General features: G+C 42.9%; 1 protein-coding gene across 2 annotated transcripts in view; it reads left to right on the forward strand.

Moving 5' to 3' along the window:
* pik3cb (phosphatidylinositol-4,5-bisphosphate 3-kinase, catalytic subunit beta) overlaps positions 1-24,220 on the forward strand; it is a 62,704-nt gene extending 38,484 nt beyond the window's left edge. Inside the window, exons 4-24 of one of the 2 annotated variants that reach the window (XM_080459776.1) lie at positions 260-488; positions 2,099-2,322; positions 5,932-6,111; positions 7,452-7,619; positions 10,045-10,134; positions 10,351-10,605; positions 11,407-11,503; positions 11,629-11,759; positions 12,128-12,175; positions 12,887-13,075; positions 13,467-13,588; positions 13,812-13,955; positions 14,084-14,183; positions 14,954-15,150; positions 15,237-15,346; positions 15,443-15,521; positions 17,505-17,672; positions 17,761-17,884; positions 17,980-18,125; positions 21,285-21,417; positions 22,041-24,220. In XM_080459776.1, coding sequence (XP_080315902.1) covers positions 260-488; positions 2,099-2,322; positions 5,932-6,111; positions 7,452-7,619; positions 10,045-10,134; positions 10,351-10,605; positions 11,407-11,503; positions 11,629-11,759; positions 12,128-12,175; positions 12,887-13,075; positions 13,467-13,588; positions 13,812-13,955; positions 14,084-14,183; positions 14,954-15,150; positions 15,237-15,346; positions 15,443-15,521; positions 17,505-17,672; positions 17,761-17,884; positions 17,980-18,125; positions 21,285-21,417; positions 22,041-22,178 — 3,072 coding nt within the window. In that variant the 3' untranslated portion in view covers positions 22,179-24,220. The remainder of the gene's footprint in view (positions 1-259; positions 489-2,098; positions 2,323-5,931; positions 6,112-7,451; positions 7,620-10,044; positions 10,135-10,350; positions 10,606-11,406; positions 11,504-11,628; positions 11,760-12,127; positions 12,176-12,886; positions 13,076-13,466; positions 13,589-13,811; positions 13,956-14,083; positions 14,184-14,953; positions 15,151-15,236; positions 15,347-15,442; positions 15,522-17,504; positions 17,673-17,760; positions 17,885-17,979; positions 18,126-21,284; positions 21,418-22,040) is intronic. The other variant, XM_080459777.1, reaches the window with a different exon arrangement.
* Positions 24,221-25,610: the final 1,390 nt, after the last annotated feature.

Raw genomic sequence — 25,610 nt, forward strand, 5'->3', positions numbered from 1 at the left:
GATCTCTAAAAGGTTCTCAGCACTTAAAAAAAATTATTTGATTTGTTTTAAGATTAAACATGATTCAGCATCATTTTATCCGAGCATACTGACATTCTTCAGTAAGCATCTCCACTAAGCTTAAATCAAACATTTGTAGATATTCCAAGTAAGTTTTATTTAAGTTTGTCTAATTGAGGCAATAAAAACACTCCCTGTGGTTTTTGGTGATGCAAAAGCACATTGGTGAATGTAATTTCCTCCCTTTCCTCCATTCCAGCTCTTATGGAAGCAGGCTCAGACCTTCCCTCTGTTTCCCGCCCTTGGCGAGATGGAGAGCCACATGTTCGAATGTGTCAACCAGGCGGCCGTGCATGAGGAGCTGGAGGACGAAACCCGCCGCCTGTGCGATGTCCGTCCTTTCCTGCCCGTGCTCAAGCTGGTGACGCGCAACTGTGGCCGAGCGGAGCGACTACTGGACTCCAAAATCGGCGTGCTCATCGGCAAGGGTAAGACTGACCACTCCGAGGACACGCCCCCCATTTAAACCTCAAGACCATCAGTCGAGGTTCCATGTGCATCACTCCCTCCACGATGAATTGAATCACTGTCCGTTTTTTGACATTCCCAGTGCAGGAAAGCACTTAGGAGTTGGTAAGTAGGACAGTAAATCTTTCTCCGACACACAGCGAGCCTTGAGCACCTCCTGAAGTGGGCCCCGACTATTAGAGCTGAGCTGGCATGCAGCCGGCTCATATCAGTGACCCAGGTGGCTGATAGAGAAGCGTGATGATTGCCTGGATGTGTCCTCCATCACCCGTCACTCTTTGTTATCTCTGCTTGAGATTAGAGGGGAGGAGGGGATCAATAAATGCTACATAGGAGCACAGTCCACTGAAGTGATCAAACTTTAGAAGAAAGCCAGATCTTCTGGATGTTTATTTATACATAAGAGGTGAAGAGACGTTCTAATCCGACACAGAGAGGTTGACTTTCCTAAGTTCTCACATACCCCAGTTATACCTCAGCCATTCTTTAGAAATTGATTAAACTACTCTACTGCTCCTTAATTGCTTAAAGCCAAATATACAGGTTGCTTTCTTGGTTGGCTTGATAAAGTCAACTTTATTGCTTCCTTTGTGGGTTCTCACTGCTCAAGAAATTCACTAAATAAGGTCGCTTATTAACTTTCTGCAGAATGAAACTTTTCTACGGAATGAAATGGAGGGAAAAATAATTCATTTAACAGGTTTAATCCAGTTTAAAAGTTGGGGTTTTTTTTCTAAAAAAGAAAAGAAAAAAAAATGTTTAAGTTATTCTGAATTAAATACAATACACAAACTCGCATTCTCAGAAATTTATAGTGGCCACTTAGCCTCAGATGTATGTTTTCCATCTATGGGAGGGCTCTAATGTACATACACATAATTAAGCAGCCTGTTTTTACATGATTTTCTAGAAATTAGGATAAATTTGTCATCAAAAGACCTAAAAAAAAAAAAAAGGTAAAAACACCTGAAATTTGGAGTGTACTACGCAGTGTAGCCTCTTGGTCTTTTTGTTAGAACCGATTAGAAAACATGTAGGTAAGTCAATGATTCACATAACCGTTTAGCCCCATTCACCATTGGTGACTACGATCTATTCCTTTAATGTTTTCATCTCCAACAATAGTTACTTGGCGAACGTGGTCCAGAGCCCCTCGTCTGAAAGTTAACTGCTTCTCAAACAAAATGCCAACACACTGCTTTCATTACCGGAGGAGGATTGCACCGCAGCACTGGCTGAAAAACAAAATAGTGCGACAAAGGTTCAACCAAGGGCAGAGAGTTAATTGTGATCAGCCAGACAGCAGATCATGGCTCCGGTATTTGGTATCCATGTGAATATAAGGAGGGTCGGCTTAAATCACACGACACACTATTATTTCTCATCCTGGTTACACATTCATTACTGCTGTTGGGCGTCAAGCAGGTGGTTGAGAATTTTCCATTAATGTCTTTTTTTCAGGTGACTAGAAAGTGAGACGACTGAAACCTACAAACGTATTGATATAATTGTACTGGTGACACATTTTCCTCGCGTTACACTTTCAATCTCATCCGCTTATGTTCCTCAGGTCTCCATGAACTCGATGCCATTAATGACCAGGAGGTGAAGGACTTTCGCATGAAGATGTTCCGCCTCAGTGAGGAGAGGATGCAGCAAGTTCAGATGATGACGTGCACGGAGTGGCTGCAGGCCTGCTTCTCCCCGCAGCTCGAGCTCGCCGCCGCCATCACGGACGGAGTCAACGACCGGGCGGCTGATCTCAAAGTCATCATTCACTTCGACCAGTCCCAGGTCAGTGCTGGAAATCCTGACAAGTTTTAGGAGGGTTTTAGTCTGCAGAGAGCGAGTGAAGGGAGAAAGTGGAAGCACTGCCGCTTACGCAAACGGTAACACTCGCTGAACAGTTGGGAGTGGAACTATTTTTATACGTCAGTGCACTTTTGGGCACCTGCTTTAAAAGATTTCATGTTTTCAGTTGCATTGGTGGAAGAATATCATATCATTTTTCTATTAATCGCAACTTGTTTTCCTTCTATGTCCAATTCTGTGCAACCACATTGTGACTATGTACTTAAAGTATCAGACAACTGCAGCAACAACTTCATGAGCATCTCCAAAGAAGTGTCCCTGTACACATTGCACAACCACTTCATGACTTACCATAATCCATCCCCAACACATAATTAGCTGTCAGACCCCGATTGATCCGTTTTCTGTTATACATTTTTCTTTGATTTACACACATTTGTACACGATTGTTGCACAGGAGTCATTCTCCTTGTTTAACTCGAATCACAGCGGAGCCTTTTCTCTCCTGAAAATCCTTCTTTTTTTAACAGCTTGGCAAAACCTCACCAAATAAAAGCAAGGAGCGGGAACATTTTACTTTTAAAGGGTTTTATTTTTCCACATTACATCAAAAACATATCTTTGATTTACGACGGAGCCGAGAGCAGCTCCTTTCAAGTAAATGGCGTAGTTTGCGGGCGTAGTTTGCGTGCGGATTATCTGTTAACAAAATAGCAGAAAATAGTGGAAACACGAATAATCTTTTGGGTAGCAGCTTCAGACTGTGCATTGGATCATTAATATAGAGATCTATGTGGTAAAATGCTAATTTAACCCATTACATCCTGGAAAGTTATCAATTCACCACATGGGCTACAGCAGTGTAACTCACATTGGCACAAACACACATTTCTTTAGTAGTGGGTATCAAACTTTAGGACTCAGAAACAAAGCAGAGGAATAACATGCAATTTCCACAAAGGAAAGACCCTGTGGTGCAAAGAGCATAACAGATATGAGAAGTAAAACTTTTTGCAAATTCATTAAAAAAAAGAAATGTCAGTGATTTGGAATTTGATGGCTGCAACACTGGAAGTGATTCTAATTCAAATCCATCTGAAATGCCGACAGCATGTCGGAGACATGAGTGACTATAAAAAGTGCATCTCGGAGAGGACAGATTCTCTCAAACCTAAGCGAGGGCATGGGTTCCCAAAACTGTTAAAAAGAGAGATTCATAAAAACGATGTGAAGACTGTTGCAGTTGTGAGTATTGTAATGACTTGTGAATAAACAGAACTGCAAAATAAAAAAGATCCATGACCTTGAATGGAGTCATCAAGATCATCTGTGACTCATTACACTTCCATTTCCATTAAATCTACTTGGTTCTTGAGTTGTATTCGGTATTAAGTGATGGGCGCTTGGATTATATGACACTTTTGTTTCATGGCAGCTGTTTTGCAGTTATTCTAAATGAGGGCATATATGTCTGTTCTTGGCTGTATTTAGTTTGTTCATGTCACCAAAAGAGACGGGGGGGGAAAAAACTCTCGGCCAACTCCGTCATATTTCATGTATGAATTCCTTGCATTCATGAATAACTCCAAATACCAAGGTGCCACTGAAGACAAAACCACCTTGTTGTGTAGCAAAGCGAACCGTGTGACTCCTCCGACGCAGGCACATGCTGCTGCAGCTCGGCCGCTTCACACAAGTCACGTGACTGAGCCCACCTCGCAAAAAGACACATGACACGAACACTAAGTGGGTCAAAGCCATCAGTGAAATTATGACACTTTCTCAGACACACACACACACACACACACACACACACACACACACACATTTGCTGGCAGCTCAGGGGACCAAACTGCTGATTAAAAAGAACCTCTCTCTGCCTCTCCTGCTCTGAACTCACTTGACTGCATGCTTCCATCTGTCTGTGTTTCTCTGCGTCTTTGCTTCAGTTCATAATATTATCTAATAATAAAACAGATGGTCAGGTCCCTCCAGACTCTTGTATATCAGCTCTGATCAACATCACACACACACACACACACACACACGTCCGTGTCCACAGAGACGGACCATCTGTGCCACCGCGCTCAGGTGGACATTGGCAGGAAGTCATATTTGGGAGGTCAGACACAATAAGTTGCATTATAGCCAGGAAGTGTGCCGGCCTACTTTATTGTTCAAAAAGTGAACACGGCCGAGCTTCAGGCGTGATCCTTCCTTTCAGTGATCTCATCAGAGGATGTCATTAGCATCCTGAACCGTCTCGCCAGGACGAGGTCTGTGTGAAGCACCGTCACATGGAGCCTTGGTAGTTTTTTGTAGTTAATGATTAATGGATGACTTTTTTTTTTTTTTTTTTTTTTTTTTTTTTTTATTGAACCCAGCAGGAAATTAAAATTCCATCTCAGGTATCAGGTCAGCGCCGTGCTTTAAATAGCATGAAGCAGTGAGGCTCACAGTGGCGCGGGGAGCGTATCGGACTGGCTCTAATAAGACCCGAATGGATTTACATGCACTTTGTTGCACAGCCTGTTTGTTCAGCCGTGAGCGCACACATGATCTCACATTCCATTCAAATCATGAAACATTATGTCCTCTTCAAAACCGTGATTAACGATGATATAATTGTTTATTGTTTTGGTAGATGGACTGAACATTCACGTGGAACGTGTAGATTGTCAAGGCTGCGGATCACAGAAGCTGCAATTGAATATTTCACATAATTCAATCAGTTCAAGGGGTCCTTTTCATAAGAACAGCAAGATCTACATTTTTTTATATCGGCCTCCCTCAAACATCCAGCAGCTACTTTCTTTTCAGGAAATCTACCTTTATCTCTGAGAAATAGTGTAGCCCATCGTCAATTGCTATGTATCATTGGAAACTCCACTAAATATTTCCAAAATGGGCTGATAAGCATCTTGTGGCTGAATAAGAAAAATAAAATATACATTTAAGTTAAAAATGAAATCCGTCACACAGGCATTCTCATTAAATTAGCTTACAATGCTGTTCAGTTACTGGCACCACAGATTAGAGGGAAAGAACCTAAAATATCTATGGAAATGAACCAGTTCTGTATACATCAAATAAATCAAATCTGTAAAGTTGCAGAAAACTGGAGAATATCAATGTTGACATTAGACAGGTCACCTGATCGTGGAGCAGAGTTTCCAGCAAGTTAATAATGTCCATTCATCCATCTTCCAGCTTATGGTCTGAAGCTAAAGCTGAACCCGTCTGGCTAGTCTATGGGAAAATGGAAATATATACATTGAACACATGGATCCACATTCATTTTAAAATCACCAAATAAACAGTTTAAGTCCTGGCTTGGGGGTTGTCCTGGCTTGGGGGTTGTCCTGTCTTTGTAAGCGTGCTAACCACCGCACCAACTCGTGGGTCACTAATGTGTGCACTCTCGTTTTGTTCCTCTGCTTTTTTTTTATTTTGTTTTTTGGTCCCGATTCAACAGAATTTCACACAATATGACCTTTAATCAGAGATTACGGCGCTTTTGTGTCAGAACCATCGCGGTAATTTCATCAATCAATCAGACCTCACAACAAGTCTTCCTCTCCGGTTTTGCAGGACTCGGCCAGCCTCAAGGTACCATCTTCTTACACCCCCGCCGAGCTAATGGAGCAGGCGTTACGGAAGTGGGTGACCACCCACGGGCCTGAGGAAGAGGCGTGGGGGGGTCAGTATGTGCTGAGGGTCAGCCACTGCCTGGAGTTCCTGTGTGGCGACCACCCCCTCATTCAGTACCAGGTCAGTGGATGTGCATCGGGCCTGGTCAGGGGTTAACCATGTCCACAAACGGATATAGAAGACATGTTTGTTTTGTTTTTTCACAAATGCAGCAAATGTTTTCCATTGTTGGGTAATTCTTAATACAAGGTGGCAAACATGTTTTGGGTGTGAGAAGGTCATATAGTTGTCAACTGAAGGCTTTTACCTGCTGCCAAGAGAAAATATTGGCACATTCAACATGGGAGAGTTTCAGTATAAATTGATAATTACAGGTTTTGACCGTGTCACTGATATTATATTTTAGTAAAAGTGCAAGCAGGGGATTTTCTCTTCACTATACCATTGTTTATTCAAAACCTGTTTCAACGGGCTGAATCTGTTCTGTGCAAACAGCCTAAATCATTTCCAAACATGCTTTGCTTCTGATGAGAAAGCGTCGCCACTCGAAAACAAATCCGGTTTTTGACTTTGTCACTCAACAGAAATAAGTATTTAATCTCGAGTGGCTATGATTTAAAGCCACTTTGTTCTCTATGTAGAGACAAATACAGTTGAGACTACAATCAAATGTCAAAGTAGATTGTCCCAATCAAGGACTGATTTACCATTAAGTATCACAAATAAAGTATTTGCTAAAAATCTGAGTTCTTGTTCTCTCTGATTTAAAGTTAAACTATCCCGGTGTAAAGTGATGACTGCAGAGGCAGGTGTAGCTGCTAATCCTCAGCTCTCCACTAAATCTATCCAATTTTTCATCCCCTCATGCCTAAGAAATTTAAAAGCCAGAATGGCTTTGACCTTGAACTCACCAACAAGCACTGTGTTGCAGACAATAACAAAACAATCTGTGGCACAACACTGAGACTTGAGCCGAGATATCCAGATATCCATGAATATTACCAGAAGGTAATATTAAAATTGGCTTTATATTGAAATTGAAATGATTTTCACAAGTAATTGTTTGTTTTTTGGGGAAAATATAGATATTTTTCTCATGGATACTTAGACCACAACAATAAAAGACTTTCAAAGTGATATTTAAAGGTTATTATGCCACTATTTTACCGGTCTGGCCCATTCAAGATGGAATTGGGCAGCTTGTGGTCCCTGAATGTGATTCTCCAATGTATAATATGTATATATAAACCTGAATAGCCTATAAGCAGATGTCAATATAAAACACCTACATTTCAGTGAGATTAACTACATTCTGGTTGGTGAAAGTATGATTTTTATTTGTGTATTTTTTCTTTACAAGCAAAAAGATATTCTGAAATCATTTAAAAATGTATGAAAGTGATTTTTAAGTGTGAATATGCACACAATTCTAAACTGTTGCTGTCATATCTTGTTCACAGTACATTCGCACGTGCCTGCAGACAAAGGAGCCTCCTCACCTCACTCTGGTCCACACCAACACCGTAAAGACCATGTTTGACAAGGAAATGTCGGCCATTGGGGCTGTAGTGAGCCGCAAGTCCTCCAACCCACCTCTACCACTACCTCCGAAGAGAAGGGTTCCCACGGTGAGTCTAGAAACTCTCTGTGGACCGATCTCACTTCTTTGCTTCGGTGGTTCTGTGTTTTTGAAAACCACAGCTATTGACTTTAATTCGAAATGTGATTTACTTAACTGATGCTCATAAAGTGTACACAAGATAAGTTATCTAACATCCGCCTCACTACTCTTCTTATGGCACCAAAAAAAAAAAAAAAAAGCCAAAGCTCCCTGGTTTAATTGATTCACCTGCACGGGGTGAGGCAGTTGGGAGGGTTTACTGGGTAAACACTTACCAGGCAGCTGCCACCTGTCTTTTATAGGGCAGCTCAGTGTGTCGGATCAGGCCTGCTGCGTCCCCGCCAGCATTTGCCACGTTGTCAGAAAGCCCCACCACCACCACCACCACCCCCACCACCACCACCCCCCCCCCCCCCAATTCCTTGCCGCTCCGCTGCTTCCAGGTGCACATCACTGCTCAGTGTGCACGTCCACACATTAAATGTCACGTTGGCTCTAATTGGCTTCAGTAAGAGTCTCCCAGGGTTTCAAATGCCTGACAGAAAGCTGCCCATCCCCGCCCCGGTGATTTGCGCTTTGGAAGGTGGATAAATATTGCAGGTGTTGGTTAATAGTCAAATCGTTATGTTATCACATTCATCACATAAACTGGGTTTCTTGTGGCATAAAAAACGCCACTGATGCTTCCTAATTACCACATTTCTTGAATAATTACTCGTAAACTCATTGAGCTTCACACCGCCAAGGAGTATCAAGCGTCACAGTAGTTGTGCATAATTTTTCATGATAAAATATTCTCCCGCTTTAGCAGTCATATTCACACGCCCAATCAGAATTCAGCATTGGCCTGCTTGCAGACATTTCAAACATATGGACAGGGCGATACAGGCGACCCTACCACCAACAGACACACCAATGGGGGGCCCCATTAATACAAGCCTGTTTGGAATTGAGAGCTGTACTTGTCACAATACTTTTGATGGAGTGATTTGTTTGCGTGCATGACGAGGTGCGAGGCGACGTCGTGTCGACTCGGCTCATAAACGTTGCCACAGTCAAAGTGACAAGGTGGCAGGCAGAGTGGTTTGGTTTTCACACCCACGGGTGAGCGCAATGCAAATTTACCGGTGAATCTTTTCTATTGACTCCAGATATATATATAGTGTAAATTGTCCTACGCAGCAGAGGCTGTGAATCATTCACACTCCAAATTCTCTTCTGCTCCTTTGGACTGATCTTTTACCCCGTCTTCAACCAATCGTTGTGTAATTCCAGCAGGGATTTTTGAAAAATGCAAAGGGAAATGTCAACCAAATGTTTTGCATTAAAGAGGTTAGGGTTAGCCAGTTAAGAAGTTCATTCATTAGTCAACTTTAACTCGTGCAGCGTGGCTTTGATTGACATTTGGTTGTGGCTTCTTCTTATTTGTTGAATTACTCTTCTGTTTTTTTTTCTCTTTTCTTTATTCCAGTTCAAACTTTAGCTGATGTACAATCTGATCCCTCAATAGTTCTACTGTCTCCTCCTGTTTATGGTGGAACTGATGAGACCTTCTTGGAGACCTTTCAAAGTCGAGCTCGGCTCGGCTTTGTGTTGCATCTTCGACTTCCTATTGTCCCCTGAGATCCTCAGTATTGTTTCAGCATCTAAGTTTAGACTCAGAGATGAATGGGCCTCAGCTGTTTGCATTCAAAGACGTGATTATGAATAACCAGTGGAGACCTGAGCTATAAATATGGTTTGTAATTCCCCATTTTCAAGAGCCTTTTTTCTGTGACTGTGTGCCATATTGATCTTCTGCACTGTTAAGAACTTTGAACTGCTTTTCTTAAGAAGTAGGTATATGGTCAATAGCTTTTATTGTTAATAATCTAATAATGAGTGTAGTGGAGGAAGTAGGCATTCACTGATAAGACACTAATGGACTGAAAGTATGATTGGTCTGTGTGTGTTTAGAACTAAATTTATTTCCATGTAATCAACGTGCTCCTGCAGTACCAACCACAATGAAACCGAAGCGTGGGGTGTGTATATTTGTGGCAACGCTCCTCAGTATAGCTATGATATATATTTTTATCTATAAACTACATTCACCATCACACTCACATGAGCATTGGGGCAGATTGGAGCAAATGTCCACACACAGAGAGAGAGAGAGAGAGAGAGAGAGGCAGCCAACAGCAGGAAGTGAGCCTGTTAGTCATCTTCATAGTTTGTGGGCGTCATGTGATGCTGTTTGTTCTGGCGACTTGCTGACCCTTGCAAATCCACCCAGCTTGACATCACTGTGACCCGCCTGACCTCCCGTATTGTTTGTGCGCACAGGGAACTGGCTGGCGCGAAGAAAGGCAGTGCGTCGGAGTAAATATTTCCACAGTGCATTATGGTAATATTACTCACGCAAGCCTCCACTCTCACTTTTCTCTCTGCAGCAAGTACAGACGTGTGTGTGGGACGTGTCAAGCCCGTTTAAGATAGTCCTGGTGAAAGGCAGCAAGGTGAACGCAGAGGAGACTGCCAAGGTAAACCCATGTTTCGCCCACACATCTATAAAAAAAAATAAAATAAATCTGTCAATTATTGTCCTGGTAGTAATTCTGGGTGTTCTCCACAGTTTTCAGTCATCACTTGAAATATGTCGCCCAGGTTAATGTGTTTCATCAGACTGATTTGTGGATCACTTTAAAGGAGTTACAGGATGCATCTCAATGAATAAAGCCATGTTCTTCCACACTCAGGTCCAGGTGAGGGCGGGCCTGTTTCACGGCACGGAGCTGCTCTGCAAGCCGGCGGTGAGCAGCGAGAGCAGCGGGCGCTCCGAGCACACGTGGCGGGACAACACGCTGGAGTTTGACATCGCCGTCTGCGACCTGCCGCGCATGACCCGCCTCTGCTTCGCCATTTATGCCGTCATGGACAAGGTCAAGAAGCAAAAATCCACCAAAAACGCCCACATCAACAAGTACCAGACCATCCGCAAGGCAGGGAAAGTGGTGAGTCCGAGATGCTGTGGAACATGTGCATCATCATCAACATTTAAAAGCCCCAGCGAATGCATCAGTCTGTATAACATGAAGCTCTGATCGTTGACCATGTGCTGTTCAGGTTCCTCTTATAGATTCATACATGAATGAAATCTTTGAAAAAAAATTAAGGAAATAATAAAATTCTAGATGTACTTTTACTTTTAAAACATAAAAGTGTGTTTGTGTTTATCTCCAGAGCTTCTAAATACACAGTCGAATCCATTTAATCCCGGTTGTGAAAATAAAAACACAGAATTAAGTTCCTGCTGACATGCCATGTGTCTCAATATACCCAGGTGACATCATTGGATGAAAATGTGCGGGTTCTTGGCTGCCTTCATCTTTTGTTGTATATTTTGAACCATCCAGCCACTTAAAGTTAGAAGGACTATCACACATGCACACTGTCCCAGTTTAGTTTAGTTACTTAACATCAACCTTGATTAAGTTTGTCTTTGGAATGAGGAAAGAAACCAGGGTTGGCGAACAAAACATGGAGGGACAGTGAGGTGATGTTGCATAACAGGTTTGCTTGTCAGGCAAAGCATTACTATTTTGTGCAAATCACGTGCAGGCCTATTTGGCTACATCTAATGGTCTATTAGTACAAAGTCAATTGTAATTTGCGTGTGTGTTCCTTATTTATCAAGTTGTTGACGTCAATGTGAAGCTTTAGCCATTCAGACGACCTCTATGTAAACCTTGAGGTTGTAATCTCACCTTGAAACCACAACCGCTGACTAATGAATAATCTCTCTGTTCTCCCAGCATTACCCCATCGCTTGGGTCAACACCATGGTGTTTGACTTCAAGGGGCAGCTGAAGACTGGCGACATCACCCTGCACTGCTGGTCGTCCTTTCCTGGTACACTCAAAGCACACGCATTCGCGCTGTCTTAAATTATTAAAGTACAGTTAAGTACTCCTTCGGTTGTTTCCACCACAGTAAATCCCTCTGAGTGTGTATCTGTGTTTGTGTGTCTTGCATAGATGAACTTGAAGAGATGCTGAACCCAATAGGAACCATTCAGACCAACCCGTACACTGAAAACGCTACAGCACTGCACATCCTCTTCCCAGAGTACTTGTCACACTCGATCGTCTTCCCTCCTTTTGACAAGGTCAGACAGCCAGACATCCATCCTTCAAGATACTCGCTCTGATGTCATTTTTGTGCGTCTGCCACCAAGCTTAGATTCTTGATGTAAACATTTGAACAAACTTCCTCTGGATGTATGCACAATAATGCAACAAAGCTGTCAGCCATGCTCTAGTCTGCGCCGTCTTTCAAGACACGACTGCAGTTAAATTTGTCATTACGGCGGCTTAGTGCTCTTGAGAGTGGTGTACCTAGTGATTATGCTGAAGTGGTGGCTGTTAGCATGGGAGGATCAGGACGTGCTCTGCCCACTTAATGCACTGTGGCAATGAGGTATAAGCAGGCGTTCGCTAATATGGTGCTCACTTTTGTTGTTTTTGTTTTTTGCAGATCCTAGAAAAAGCTGCTGAGATCGCCAGTGCAAGTGACCAGTCCATAGTGAGTTGTCGTACAATAGGAGGGATTAAGTGATTGTGTTTACTCAGAACTCAGGATTCACACAAGGACAGAAACTACACGGTGTAGAATTGTTGCACGTTGGCCTGAAACTCAATTTCTCATCACCCCACCCCACCCCCCACCCCCATACACACTACATAGACAAATATATCCTCTTCGACAAACAACCTCTTGCTAGTTTCCTTGGAAACACATTGTCACTATGGGTGTAGCTCCAGAAATACTAAAACCCAGTGAAAAACTCTCAAACTACATCAGATTACTGATGTTTTCCTGTCTCACCGCCCCTCAACTGAAAACCCACTCCTGGGTGTGTTACAGTCGGTTACGTAATCCTGTGTTATGTGGAGGGCATGCCTGAACACACTCCTTTGATACAAGGTGACTTCAACTGAAACTACAAATTGTAACTGGCTAAAGATTAACAGTCATCTCGCTGCACACGGGTCAGACTATCGTCACATGCACATTTTGAACTCTTTAAGTGACCGACAAACATGTTCTTCACAGAGGCGATTCATTCATAGTTATTTCTCAAGGAACTGGTGAGAAGTGAAAGTGTATTTTGATACACTACTGCCCTCTTGTGGCTCGATACAGCCACTTCTGCTACTCGTCTTGGCTCCTCTATATCATTCTCACCCTTTCTCTCTCTGAAGCTACCAAACTGATCATTCATTCTCCCTTCAGGGCCGAGGTGTGAAAAAGTTCTACATCGAGCTGAAGGAAATCATGGAGCGTGACCCGCTCTCTCAGCTGTGTGAGAACGAGAAGGATCTGATCTGGACACTACGCCATGACTGCCGGGAAAACTTCCCGCAGTCTCTGCCCAAGCTGCTGCTCTCTGTCAAGTGGAGTAAACACGAGGACATGGCCCAGGTTAGCCACCGTTAGCTGCAGTCCAGTGACCTTCTCCAGCACACATCACTTCTTTCCTGATTTCGGGGGAGATTGGCGCCACAGCAGGACCTGTGTTAGAGTCCACACTGTTGCTCTTCGTGTTTGTGAGCACTTTAGTTTTTATTTTGCAAACAATCTGTTTACATCCGGTGAAAATAATATCCTCACTTACAAATTCTACGCGATCATTCCGTAAATTATTTATTTCCAGAGATGAAAAATGGTTCATATTACTATAAGCTTAATTTGCATCTTTTATTACTGCTTGTGGAATCAACCTTTCACAAATGATCCATTTCTGTGTTTGTATGCAAAGCTGATGAAATACTGGAGGTTCTTAGGATTTGTTTTGGATTTATTTGTGTCTCAGCTCCAGGCTCAGCTTCAGATTTGGCCCAAACTGAGTCCCAGAGATGCTCTGGAGCTCCTGGACTTTAACTACCCCGATCAGTACGTCAGAGAGTATGCTGTGCGCTGTCTGCGTGATATGAGGTGAGCAGCATGTGTCCACCTACAGGAGTGCAGTAGACGTATCCTCTGCAATTCCCAATGCTCTATCAAAGATTTCCTGCTTCCTTCTGCTCAGTCTACAGATCAGCCGATAGTTCTTGGAGATAAGGAATCTCAGGCCGTATGACGTGATATGTCCATAAATGAGTCAGAAATGTTACACTTTTCCTTTTATTTGTGCTTTTGCCTCCTCCCTCTCGACCAGTGATGAGGAGCTGTCGCAGTACCTGCTTCAGCTTGTGCAAGTGTTGCGTTACGAGCCCTACTACGACTGTGCCCTCACCCACTTCCTGTTGGAGCGAGCTCAGGGGAACCGCAAGATCGGACACTTCCTCTTCTGGCACTTACGGTGTGTTAGGACACTCAAGTCTGTGTATACATGTTGAAAGTGAAAGAACACAGTGTGCTGAATTGAAGACTTGCTAGAAAGCAGGGGTTTCTCATCTGTTGACACCTCCTCTCTGGTGCCCTCTACAGGTCAGAGATCCACATGCCGGCTGTCTCAGTCCAGTTTGCCCTCATCCTGGAGGCTTATTGTCGGGGCAGCATCCCTCATATTGAGGTTCTAAAGAAGCAGGCAAGTCACACACAGCCTCCATAGTGGGATTTTTGGGGGATTTAATCGTTCAGTCACATAAATTGAAGCCTTTTTTTTTTTTTTTAATTCAACATGGATGCTTCTAGGAAGATCAATAGAGATAAAGTGATGACATGTTTCAGGATGGGATGAAAGACTGCAGAATGGCCCAGTACAAACAAAATGATTAAAAATATGTATTTTATCAGATGATGGAGAAAAATTTGTATCTTCTTTATTAGAGCTAATGCAATGAAACTCTGGCGTATTGTTAACTCCAGTAGGGTGAAAATTAATCATAACTTCAATTTCTTCTGGGTTGTTTTTTTCTCTGTGGAGCTATTTCAAGAATATCCCCTTGGGATTAATAAAGAAGTATTTCTATTCTATTCTAAATTGATGGTATTTTTGGACTGTCAACTGCTACAACAATGTCTACCATCCTGCCCTCTGACCTTTGCTCTCTAGTGTGTTGATTTTGACAGTCGCTCCTCAAGACACTTCACGCTATTTCCTCTTCCTTTATCACCCACTTTCCTGTTTTGAAGAATACACGCGCACACACACACACACACACACACACACACACACACACACACACACACACACACACACACACACACACACACACACACACACACACACACACACACACACTCTCATGGTATCATAGTGCTGACATGGACGGTTTGGCCACAATGAGCCCAGTTGTCAGTAACCGTGTGTGACTGGTTTCAGCCACTGAAAATGTTTTTGTGTTACCGGACCAGGTGGAAGCCCTGAGTAAGTTAAAATCTGTCAACGAACTCATCAAACTGGGGACCATCAAGAACGCTCGGAGCAAAACCAAGGAGGCCATGCTGACCAAGGAGGCCATGATGACGTGCCTGAGGCAGAGCGGCTACACAGAAACGCTGTCAGACCTGCACTCCCCTCTAAACCCCAATGTCCAGCTGTCTGGTATCAAGTAAGAAGTCACTGCTACTCTTACAAAACTTTCAGGTCCAATCGAGTTTGGGTTTAACATTGCCATCTACAATCCCCCCCCCCCAGTGTGGAGAGGTGTCGGTACATGGACTCAAAGATGAAGCCACTCTGGATTGTTTACAACAACAAGCTGCTGAACGGAGACACCCTGGGAATCATCTTCAAAAACGGAGACGGTAGGAGTCAGAGATGGAGGAAGGGCAGACATGAAGGTGAAAAGGAAAAAAAATAATAATATTTTATGTGCTCGTCTCCACTATTTTGTTCTTTAGACCTCAGACAAGACATGTTGACCCTCCAGATTTTAAGGTTAATGGATCTTTTGTGGAAGGAGGCCAATCTGGACCTCAGGTGAGTAAATTTCCTGACACGCTCATGTGCACACTCGGACTTTGTCAGGCTTGTTTGTTCCTGCTCTCTGTGGGGAAGAGGAAGCTCTGGCAGAGAGCAGCAAGAGATGGTGGTTGGGGGGGAGACACTTGATTACCCCATGCTAGTTTGACCTCCGACCCTTTTACACTCCAAACATCCTTATACCCTCGCTCACATACACACGGACACAATATCAGCCTCACACCTTAATCAGATCCATACTTTTCTCACTTTTACAAACACGCCTCCTCCCCTCACGGTGCGCCGACACATCTGGAGCTGGGTGGTGGGGGGGGTGGGGGGGTTGACAGTTGAGCTTGCAGACAATGCTTCAGATTACAGGGGCACGGGGTCAGAGTTCAGTAAGCGGGGAATTTGGGAATAAAAGCAGAGACGATGTCGTAAAATGACCGAAGTGGCACGTTGCTGCTTCTTTTTCTTTCAGCTGTCGGTTTTCACAATTTACTTAAACTCAACACCCGTGGTCGGTTATGTCAAAGTTGCCTTTAAAGCATTTGGTCTTCATTAAGGATTGGTCCAACTGCAAATGAAACCTTGAAAGTGAGCGTGCTTTGATTGTTGGGTCATGGTTGTCAGGAATATAAACCCAGGGGCTCAAGGTCTGTAACCGAGAGTCCAGATCACCTGATTCTGGATCCAGCGGGATAAACACTTGCTGCCGTCTTGTGACAAGAATGAGAGTTTTAAACTCAACAAAGAGGAAACTGTATCATCATCTGGCTGTGCTGCATGAGTGCATCCTTGTCACCACAAGTTGTTCATTCTGGAGTTCTCTCGTCTTTCTACTGTGGCGCTTTAGACAAATACTCCCTAACAATGTAAGAACAATTGATTATAGAAGAAGAGATAGAAACATGCCAAGGAGTTTAGGCTTAAGTAGCCTTTCTCTGCTAATCATCCAGCCGAGCTGTTCCCATCTTTATCCGTCTGAGGGCAAAATATACTCGCCAAACTGATAATGGGCTGGACCCTCTTCTTTCTTTACAGCCGCCTTCAATCTTGGAATCCTATATTTAACAAAAAAAAAAGCTTTCGACATTTAACTTCCTTTTTAATGTGACATGAAGGTGTGACACAATGGATTTGCAAATTTACTCCGGTTGACCGAGATCAGATGACTGGAGGCAATTTCAGTGGATAGAAGTCATCATTATGTTAAAAAAAAAAACCACTGTATTTGATACCATTCAACTTTTGAGAGAGTGAGCCTTCAGAAGATGGAGATACTGAATTGATACTAAAGGAGCCAAAGGAAAATGTTACCGTCACTGTTTCTGCTGAATGAATACAGAGTAGAATGGATCCAGATTCAACATGCATTTAGCTGTGGCCGTGTGAAACTACTTTTATTGTTCTTTGCCAACAGAAGTGACTCTCTTTGTGCTCCTTTGAGCTGAAGCCTACGCTCTGTGCATTCAGCAACGCTGTTTTGCAGATCTTGGCTGTCTTGCAGTTGACTCCTGGTATAAACCCAGCATCTTCCCCCAGAAAACTGCTCCTCTATGGGTATTTTCTGTACTTGGCCAATCCCAGCCAACCAGAAATTTATAAAATACTGGGATTAACAACCATCCCATGTTCAAAGTCACTTTTATTTTTTCTATTTTCTCCATTGCAATCCATACAAGAACTTCAGTAGCTTGCCTCGACCACTACTCAAGGCATTGTGAAACATTATAGTGTATGGGTTTTTCACAATAAAAAAAAAAGAAAATTCAATAGTTGAACTTGTAGATTTATATTACAAGTTACCATAAGCTGTGATCTGGGTGAACAACGAGCAACATTTGAAAAGGTTTAGTTGAAAAGCGGGTCAATCTGTGGCGTTAGTGAGCTTCGCACCATTTAATCGTCTAACAATGAAACTAAAGACCATCACAACACTTCAGGATTGTTCGATTTCCCTTTCATTGCCTTTTTTATTTTTGTGTGTGTGTGTAGAATTGTGCCATATGGTTGCCTAGCAACTGGGGACCGTGCGGGGCTGATCGAGGTGGTGTCGTCGGCGGACACGATCGCAAACATCCAGCTGACCAGCAGCAACGTGGCAGCCGCCGCGGCGTTCAACAAGGACGCTCTGCTCAACTGGCTGAAAGAGAGGAACTCTGGGTACGACCGTGCTCCGCTCGGTGAACCTGGGCATAGCTGCAGCCTGAGAGATGTACGCGGTGTGAACGATTCATCTGTCTGCTTACAGTGACGCTCTCGACCGGGCCATCGAGGAGTTCACGCTGTCATGTGCAGGCTACTGTGTAGCCACCTACGTGCTGGGCATCGGGGACCGCCACAGTGACAACATCATGGTCCGCAGCACCGGACAGGTCGGACAGATGTGTTGACAACGTCCAGGCAGCACATGGCCTTTTTCCCTCCGATACTCATGGTGCTCACGTCATCTGCCTTGTTTATGTTTTAGCTCTTCCACATAGACTTTGGCCACATCCTGGGAAACTTTAAGTCCAAGTTCGGCATCAAGAGGGAGCGCGTGCCATTCATCCTCACGCACGACTTCATTCACGTCATACAGCAGGGCAAGACTGGGTACACCGAGAAGTTTGGCAGGTCGGTTCCACTCTCTGGTTCTTTGATATTAACTTTGTGGCTTTATCCTGTTAAATCTGTTTTACACAGTAATATTTTTTTGTTTGTTAATCTGTTGTTTTTGCTTCCTTTATCTGATTATATTCTAATTAAAAAATTTATAGTTTTAAATTATATTATGCAGATATTATATTTCCATTATAAGCCCCCTTAAATGGATATTAAAATTCTGTTTATCACAGATTTAAAGCCGCAACTACCACTGAATGTTTGAAAATGTTCAGCAGAATTTCTTGAAGCCTAAGATGCAGCATGAATTTTGTTTTGGCCGGCTGTTTACCATCAAAACACCCAGAAAATCTGCACATTTGTGAAGTCGAATTGATTTCACATGCCTGGATACACATTTATGGTCTGAATAAATCTGATTAGAATTATATTTGTCTGAGAAAATACTTCAGCATCTTAAAATAAAAAACTGTGATGGGAATATGATTCTTTCTTACAATTGAATTAACAACTTAACCATGTCCTATATTTATTGCAATCCACTCAAATATTGTAACGTGTTCCCTTCGGCTAATAAATTTAGATTCTTAAAGAATGAGAAAATGTCATGAATCATCAATTAAACATTAGAAAGGTAAAGCTTGTTATAGAAGTTTATCGTGCCCTCAGTGCTTGTTTCATCATTGCTGTATCGTCGAGACGATCGATCAGCTTCTAAAGTTGTAATGGTCACCTCAGCTTACCTATTTCAGTTCAGAGGCTAATTACAGCCCTGTTTGTTCTCATTAGGGGCATACTGGTAAAGTTGCTCCATGATACCCCTTAAATAAGGACAATTCCTTTTTTTTTTTTGTCCTCTTTGTATTGGTGCTCAAATTTAGAAAATTTAGAAAATTGATTCAGTGCATTTATTCTCATAAATTCACCTTCTGAGTGTAGATTTGATGTCAATGGAATTTCGTTCACTTTTGCAGCATCATACCGTGATTGGCTGTCATGTTCACATCTTCTAAACTCACAGATCAGTGCAGCTCACTGTGGCCCTTTTTATGGATTTACTCCAGTAAAAGTAGTTGAAGTCTCTTGTAATTTCATCAAGTCGGCTGTTTCAACCTTCTTATGGGCTGATTTTGTACCCCACGTTTAACCTATGATAAACTGCGACAGACAGCAAATTAAGTCTTCTTCATGCTTTTTTGTTGGACGCATAGTAGAGAAGCACAGCATGAATATGAATTTATAGTGTTCGTTTGGAGAATGACAGTACGGGTCCATGCAGTGCCATCTGTGGCCAACAGATGGCAGTACAGCTCAGGACACTGAACATTCTAACAGGGTTTGTCTAGGATTGTTTCACTATCATCTGCACTGGTTTGAATATTTAAAGTTTGGTGTGGATTATTTAGCCTGTAAAATAAGAATAAAGACCACGATTATTAAATTTGTTACTTCTGGAGTTTTAGTGCCGTCTTTCCTGCGAAATGACTCTCGTAAGATGGTAGATCTTTAAAATTACCCAAAGACTGCTGATAATCTGCATAAGTACCTAATTTTTGTTTTGTTTGTTTCTGAAAAAGCTAACCCAGTTCAAATGTATTTTCTCGATTTGCGTGGGTACAAACCTCAAAAACAAACGAGATACGTGCACGTTGGCGAAGCAGAGCATGCGTGAGAGTGGCGCGCACACACATCTGATCTGCACCGTCTCTTATCAAGTTCAAGTCTGTCAGTCAAACGCCGCCTGATTCATTTTGTGAATATGGAAATACCCATGAGCTACGATAATCTGTGTTGTTGTGACCCACATTCTTATCTCCATTCTTTGCCGGTCTCGAGACAGGCCTTGTAAATCATCAAGGGGCTTTTGTAACTAAAGTTAGCCTCAGCCAGAAATAATCGAAATAAGCACGTCATCCACCGAAGTGACCAGACCTCCAAGTAAAACACATATTGTGTGGTTAAATTTGTCCCAAATATACTGTGGAAATCTCCGTTTATTTCTGATTTCTAATGAGAACATCTCCTCTCAACCAGTGTTGCGCAACCTAACTGAGAAGTCTGCAACCTGTGGCTCTTTAACGTCTCTGTAGTGGTCCCCTGCGGCTTTCACAAAATCACAAGTAGATCTGCAGTTGTTTTTATTATTAATTGTGCAGCACACACTGTACATGCTCCAAGACCTGGCTCCAGGGGTCTTTCCTCGTGGCGTTTGCATGTTGACCCTGTGCTTGTGCCAGTTTTCGTCAGTAATCCAGGTGTTCTCCAACGCTGTTAAAACATTCATTTGATATTCATATGTGACGCTTAAACGCCTGGAGCTGTGAGTGTGTAAGTTTTCCCTCTGTGTTTACCTTGTGGTGCGCAGTAAGTACAATAGAAGATGAACGAATGAGCAGATTGTGCAGCATCTTTTAAACTTTTATCTTGCTGTTTTGACGTGAAAAATATGATTTTATGATGTTGGCTAAAACTTGTGCTTTTTTCTGTAGGTGATTACTGTTGAAGTCTGTATTTGCACACATTCATGCCAGTTGTTTCTATATTTGCAGTGTTGAAACCTAACAAGCTGCTTGTGAAACTGCTTTTTATTTCCCTCGCCACACAAAAAAAACATCATACCTGACGTGTTTGAGCGAGTGAATGAAACCTACTGTTTCGTCTAAATGGTTTTAGTGTAAACACAGAAGTAGAGCAGAGGAGCATTGCTGTGTCAGCAAATGTGCTATTTGTGGGCTCCAGGCAGCATACCACGAACCAGATCAGAGACCAAATACACTTTTTTTTTAACTCGTAAAATCTCTGTATGAATCAGGCGCAATAAAGATCCATTTATCATCAGAATAATGTAAAACAAAGCGAGGAAAGCAGATGAAGTTTGTGAATCAACCTACTTCATGGCTTTGAAATCAGGGTGCACTGAGTCACTGGGTGCATCCTCTGAGGCATAAAGGAAGTGTTTTGTCACCCATTATGAACAGTGTGTGGGCAGCCGGCAAACGAGAGACAAATGAAGTGTAAACACAGAAACTCATCCTTAACCAGCCTGATCTACTTTAGTCTCAAAAGGCTTCTGACAATGCTATCATTATTTTACAAACGTGGCTATCGGCAGCTGTGTGTAGCGTGAATAACATGCAGCGTTTGTGTGTGTGTGCGTGTTGTTCTCCATAGTTTCCGTCAATACTGCGAGGAGGCCTATCTGGTTCTGAGGAAGAACGGAAACCTCTTCATCACGCTGTTCGCCCTCATGCTCACCGCTGGACTGCCCGAGCTCACTTCAGTCAAAGACATCCAGTACCTAAAGGTGACGTACGCACACACACACACACACACACACACACACACACACACACACACACACAAGAAGATTGACATGCGTAAGAAAAGTGCTCATACAAGGGCTTAAACACTGGAGGACATAAGTCGCTGCTGCACTGCTTCGCTGCCGGCGATTGAATTCTCATGCTGTGACATACGTGATGTGGACAAACCTTTCTCCACTGTTTAACGTCAAGTTTACCTCATAGGTGTGTGTCTTTTTTTCCCTTTTAAAATCCTCACCTTTATAGTAATATCACTAAATCCAGCTTTCAAACACCACCTTACGAATACTCTCGAATAGAATAATCCAGTAATCATCTGTATGTGTCCAAACAAAAGCTTGCACTTTGTGTCTCACCATTTTTCAACCAGTCACTTGGTCCATTTAAGGCCTGGAACAAAAATTTGATCTTGGTATGCAGTAGATTAAATATTTAAAACCCTAGGCGGAGAGAATGTGCCTGGATTTTCTGGCATTTATCTGATTTTTGTACCACAGCCAGTTTTGATGAATGCACTTCATTTCGTTCAACATTTGGTGTCGGCTCTCTGTCCTTCTGGCCTGAAGCCTAACCTGCCTCCTCTCCTGTGATCCTGCCCCCTCAGGACTCTCTGGCTCTGGGTAAAACAGACGAGGAGGCCCTGAAGCAGTTCCGCCAGAAGTTCGACGAAGCCCTCAGAGAGAGCTGGACGACCAAAGTCAACTGGATGGCCCACAACGTGGCCAAAGACAACCGCTCCTAGAGCAGCTGGAAGCCCTCAAGGACTGGGCTGCAAGGGGCCAAGAGCACACAGTGAGGGGACTGTGTGGGAGGGGCAAGATGTCCAAAGAAGAGACGGGGTGAATGCACACCCTATTTAAAGAAGGGAATCTAGCGGAACACCCCGAACATGAGCAGATTGACACGCCTCCTCATACTGCATATACAGTGTACTCTCTGAAATGGTTCAGTTACCTTGCACCTTCAATTTACCGTGTCCCTTCTCACCTTGCACCACTGTGGCACAGTTCGTCTCTGAGGTGTGAGGATTCATGACACGGGACGTCATTGCAAGTTTTGCACAGGCACCAACAGCTGACGGAGCTCACAGCCAAAGGAAGGGAACCCCACGTCTCCCCACAGAGCGTTCCAGAGCTGTATTGTCCACACAGAGCAGACTCCTCCTCACAAGAACAAGTCATCAGACAGACTTGAAACTGGGCGTGACTGGCCTGTGGAGGGGCTCGGACCCAGACTGCGCCTCTGAACTGCTTAAGTAGGGCGTAGATAACTGGTGGGTGTGGACAGGACTGAGAAAGTCTGGAAACGCCGTGTACGATTGCAACAAGACTTAACACTCGCTCCAGCTGTGCCTCAAAACTGCAGGAAGATTGTATTGTCTGAGGTTTCTTTAATTCCCCCCCCCCCCCCCCCCCCCCCCCCAGTTTATTTTATTCCCACTAAAGATTATATCGTGATACATCGATGTGCCAGACTACTTTACAAATGTACCAAGAAAAACACGTGAGGGAAGCGAAGATGGAAAGAAACACGCTGAGCCTTTTGGTCCACCATTTGAATCTCATGTTGGATCACTGGAATGTTTTTAGAGAGAAATCTGACGATTTTCACTTTTTAATGACCTAAACACTTTATTTTAGTTTCTTTATATTTTGAAATGGCAAAGTGCATTGTTTCATTTGGGATGTCATCAAATCAAACCATTACTGGACAAAAGTGTTACCACCTCCGAGGCGTCACTACCCCGACCTGTCACACTTTTAAAGGTGCAGTATGTATGTTTGAGTCCTTCCTGGTGGCGCACCGGGGGGGAAAAATCTTGACCTAAACTGCGAAGTGGACACAGGTTTTGAATTCTATTTGCAGCTGGATCCGCAATCGGTGTAAAAACTTGTAATTGTGTCTCTATACGTTCATCTCAATAATGGCCACGCTTCAAGCGGCACAGATGGAGCCCATCTTGTCTAGAAATACCACTTGGTACCACCAGAGGGTGCGGTGAGTCCCTGTAACTTTCAGTCTGTCCCCCAAACAAGAAAGGAAGAAGCTGAAGGTGCAAATAGCGGTCGATGCAGCAGTGAGCACAAGGATTAAAGCTCTTGGCGCGATAACTGCAGATGCTTGTAGCGCTGGAATCGGAGCAGACTGGATGCTACAGTGATTCACCACAGTAGCATTTCTTAAGTCTTGCATACTGTACCTTTTAAACTGCCATTGACCTGTTCAAGCAAAGAGGTAACTTTTTGCTTTTAACACATTAGGACCAAAAACAGAGAGCGAGAGAGAGAGAGAGACCATGTTTAATTATTTAATTTCTACTGTGTTTTTATCGATCTGTCTCCAAATTGAATGTGCAAAGATGCGGCTCTCTTTTTTAAGTGTTTGTTTTTATACGGCAAGCAGGTGTGGGTGGGATTTATCAGTAGGGACACTGCGATGCAAACCTATTCCCTTCAGGGGTTTTTTTTGTTTGTTTTTTTTTACTCTCAGTGCTCCACATGCATCTGTGTTTCTGTTTGTTTTGGGGGTTTGTTTGTTGTTCTTTTGTTTTTTTTTGGTGCAATATCTGACTATATGACCCATTTCTTGTGATTCAGAAAACACGTCAAAAGCCTTGGCTTCTAATGGTTTTTCCTCTGCTGGTTAATGCGTGATGCAGCTGTATGTCGCACCGCTTGCCTTTCGGAAGTCTCAGACACTGGATATTGTCAAATGTACAGGCTTGTATTGTTTTGCTGGTTTTTGTTGTTGTCATAGGAATTCTATTAAAGTTATTTTCCACGGCGCTGCATATCTGCCCATGCTCTGCTCTATTTATTCTGCTCGGGCTGTGTGAGTGTGCTCGCCCACTTGGGGCAACGGTGTGGATTTTGGCCTCTTGTTTTAGCATTTATGGATTCTGGACCAGAAATATACTGATGCCTGTTTTTGTGAAGAGGGAGCACGAAGAGAGAACATGTCTTCCAAAACAGAAAAAAGTTATATAATCCTTCAGCAACAGGTGGAAACATAAATTTAAAGTGGTGAACGTCACCTATTCTATTTCCTCATGGCCAGGCTAAAGCATAACGACCTTTCCACAAATAATTAATACTCAAAAGCTTCGGGTACATTTGATTTTTGTGTTGCGGGACCCCTCGTCATTTTCGGGTCATATCGATCCGCTCAGCCCCAGTCACCCTCAGCAGATCAGACAGTTCATTCAGAAGATGCTGTGTCTGAGTCGACAAATTACATAGTTACTCACCGTGACATACTTACCAAGAGATGAATGCAGACTCTTACGGGGGCGCTGGAACAGCTTTTGTCTGCGCCTCCGCCCAACCAGCAGGAGTCGGGTTAGGTCAGCTCTTTACCTTCTGTCAGATTCAAGCGTCAACATTGGGTCGGTATATGTCTGTGAAATAAAAGATCCTGTTGAATTTCTTTTACGGTCCAAACAAGATCAGACACAGAAATGTTTCGATAATGAAATGCATAATGAGATTCTGAAGATGGTTGCATTGGGTTAAAAAGGGCTAAATATATATATATATATATTTTTATTTATTTTTTTTTTTTTTTAACATGAGTAAGTCAACTAAGTTTACCCTCAATTAAATATTTTGGGGATGAACAATTGTTCTCGACGGAAGTAAAATTCTAATCAGGGATTATAATAGATTTGTTTTGTTTTTTGCAGAAAGCCCTTTAAAGAAGACAAGTAGAAAATGCAACTTGGAAACTGTATAATATCTTCACAATAGGCTTATGAAATGTAATACTTAAATTCATAGGAATCTTTGATAGTTTGATTTTCTTGTTGCCCTTTTCAGGCATCAGTAATATAAACACTGGCAAAAAAAATTTAAATCAAGAAAATGTAACATTAGTGGATTTTCCTTCATCAAATATTGTGATCAATTAAAATTAAAAGTATTCTGGCAAAAGAACTAAAACAGCCACAGGTTAACATAATCATGCAAATGCGTCTGCAGGTTGTCGTGCAGCGAGCCTCTGAACGAACTTCCTGTCCCTGCTTATGTCACACAGACGAGGTTGTTATCGTCAAGTGTTCCATTGGTATCAGTTTTGATCCAAACGTTGGCCGGTAGTGCTACATTTATGAATAACTAGAAGTGGGAAGTTTTGAAAAAACTTCAAGAGGCATATTTGGCATTACAGCTGAGAATTT

This window comes from Lipophrys pholis, assembly GCF_963383615.2.
Source record: "Lipophrys pholis genome assembly, chromosome: 3".
NCBI classification, from domain to species: Eukaryota; Metazoa; Chordata; class Actinopteri; order Blenniiformes; family Blenniidae; genus Lipophrys; species Lipophrys pholis.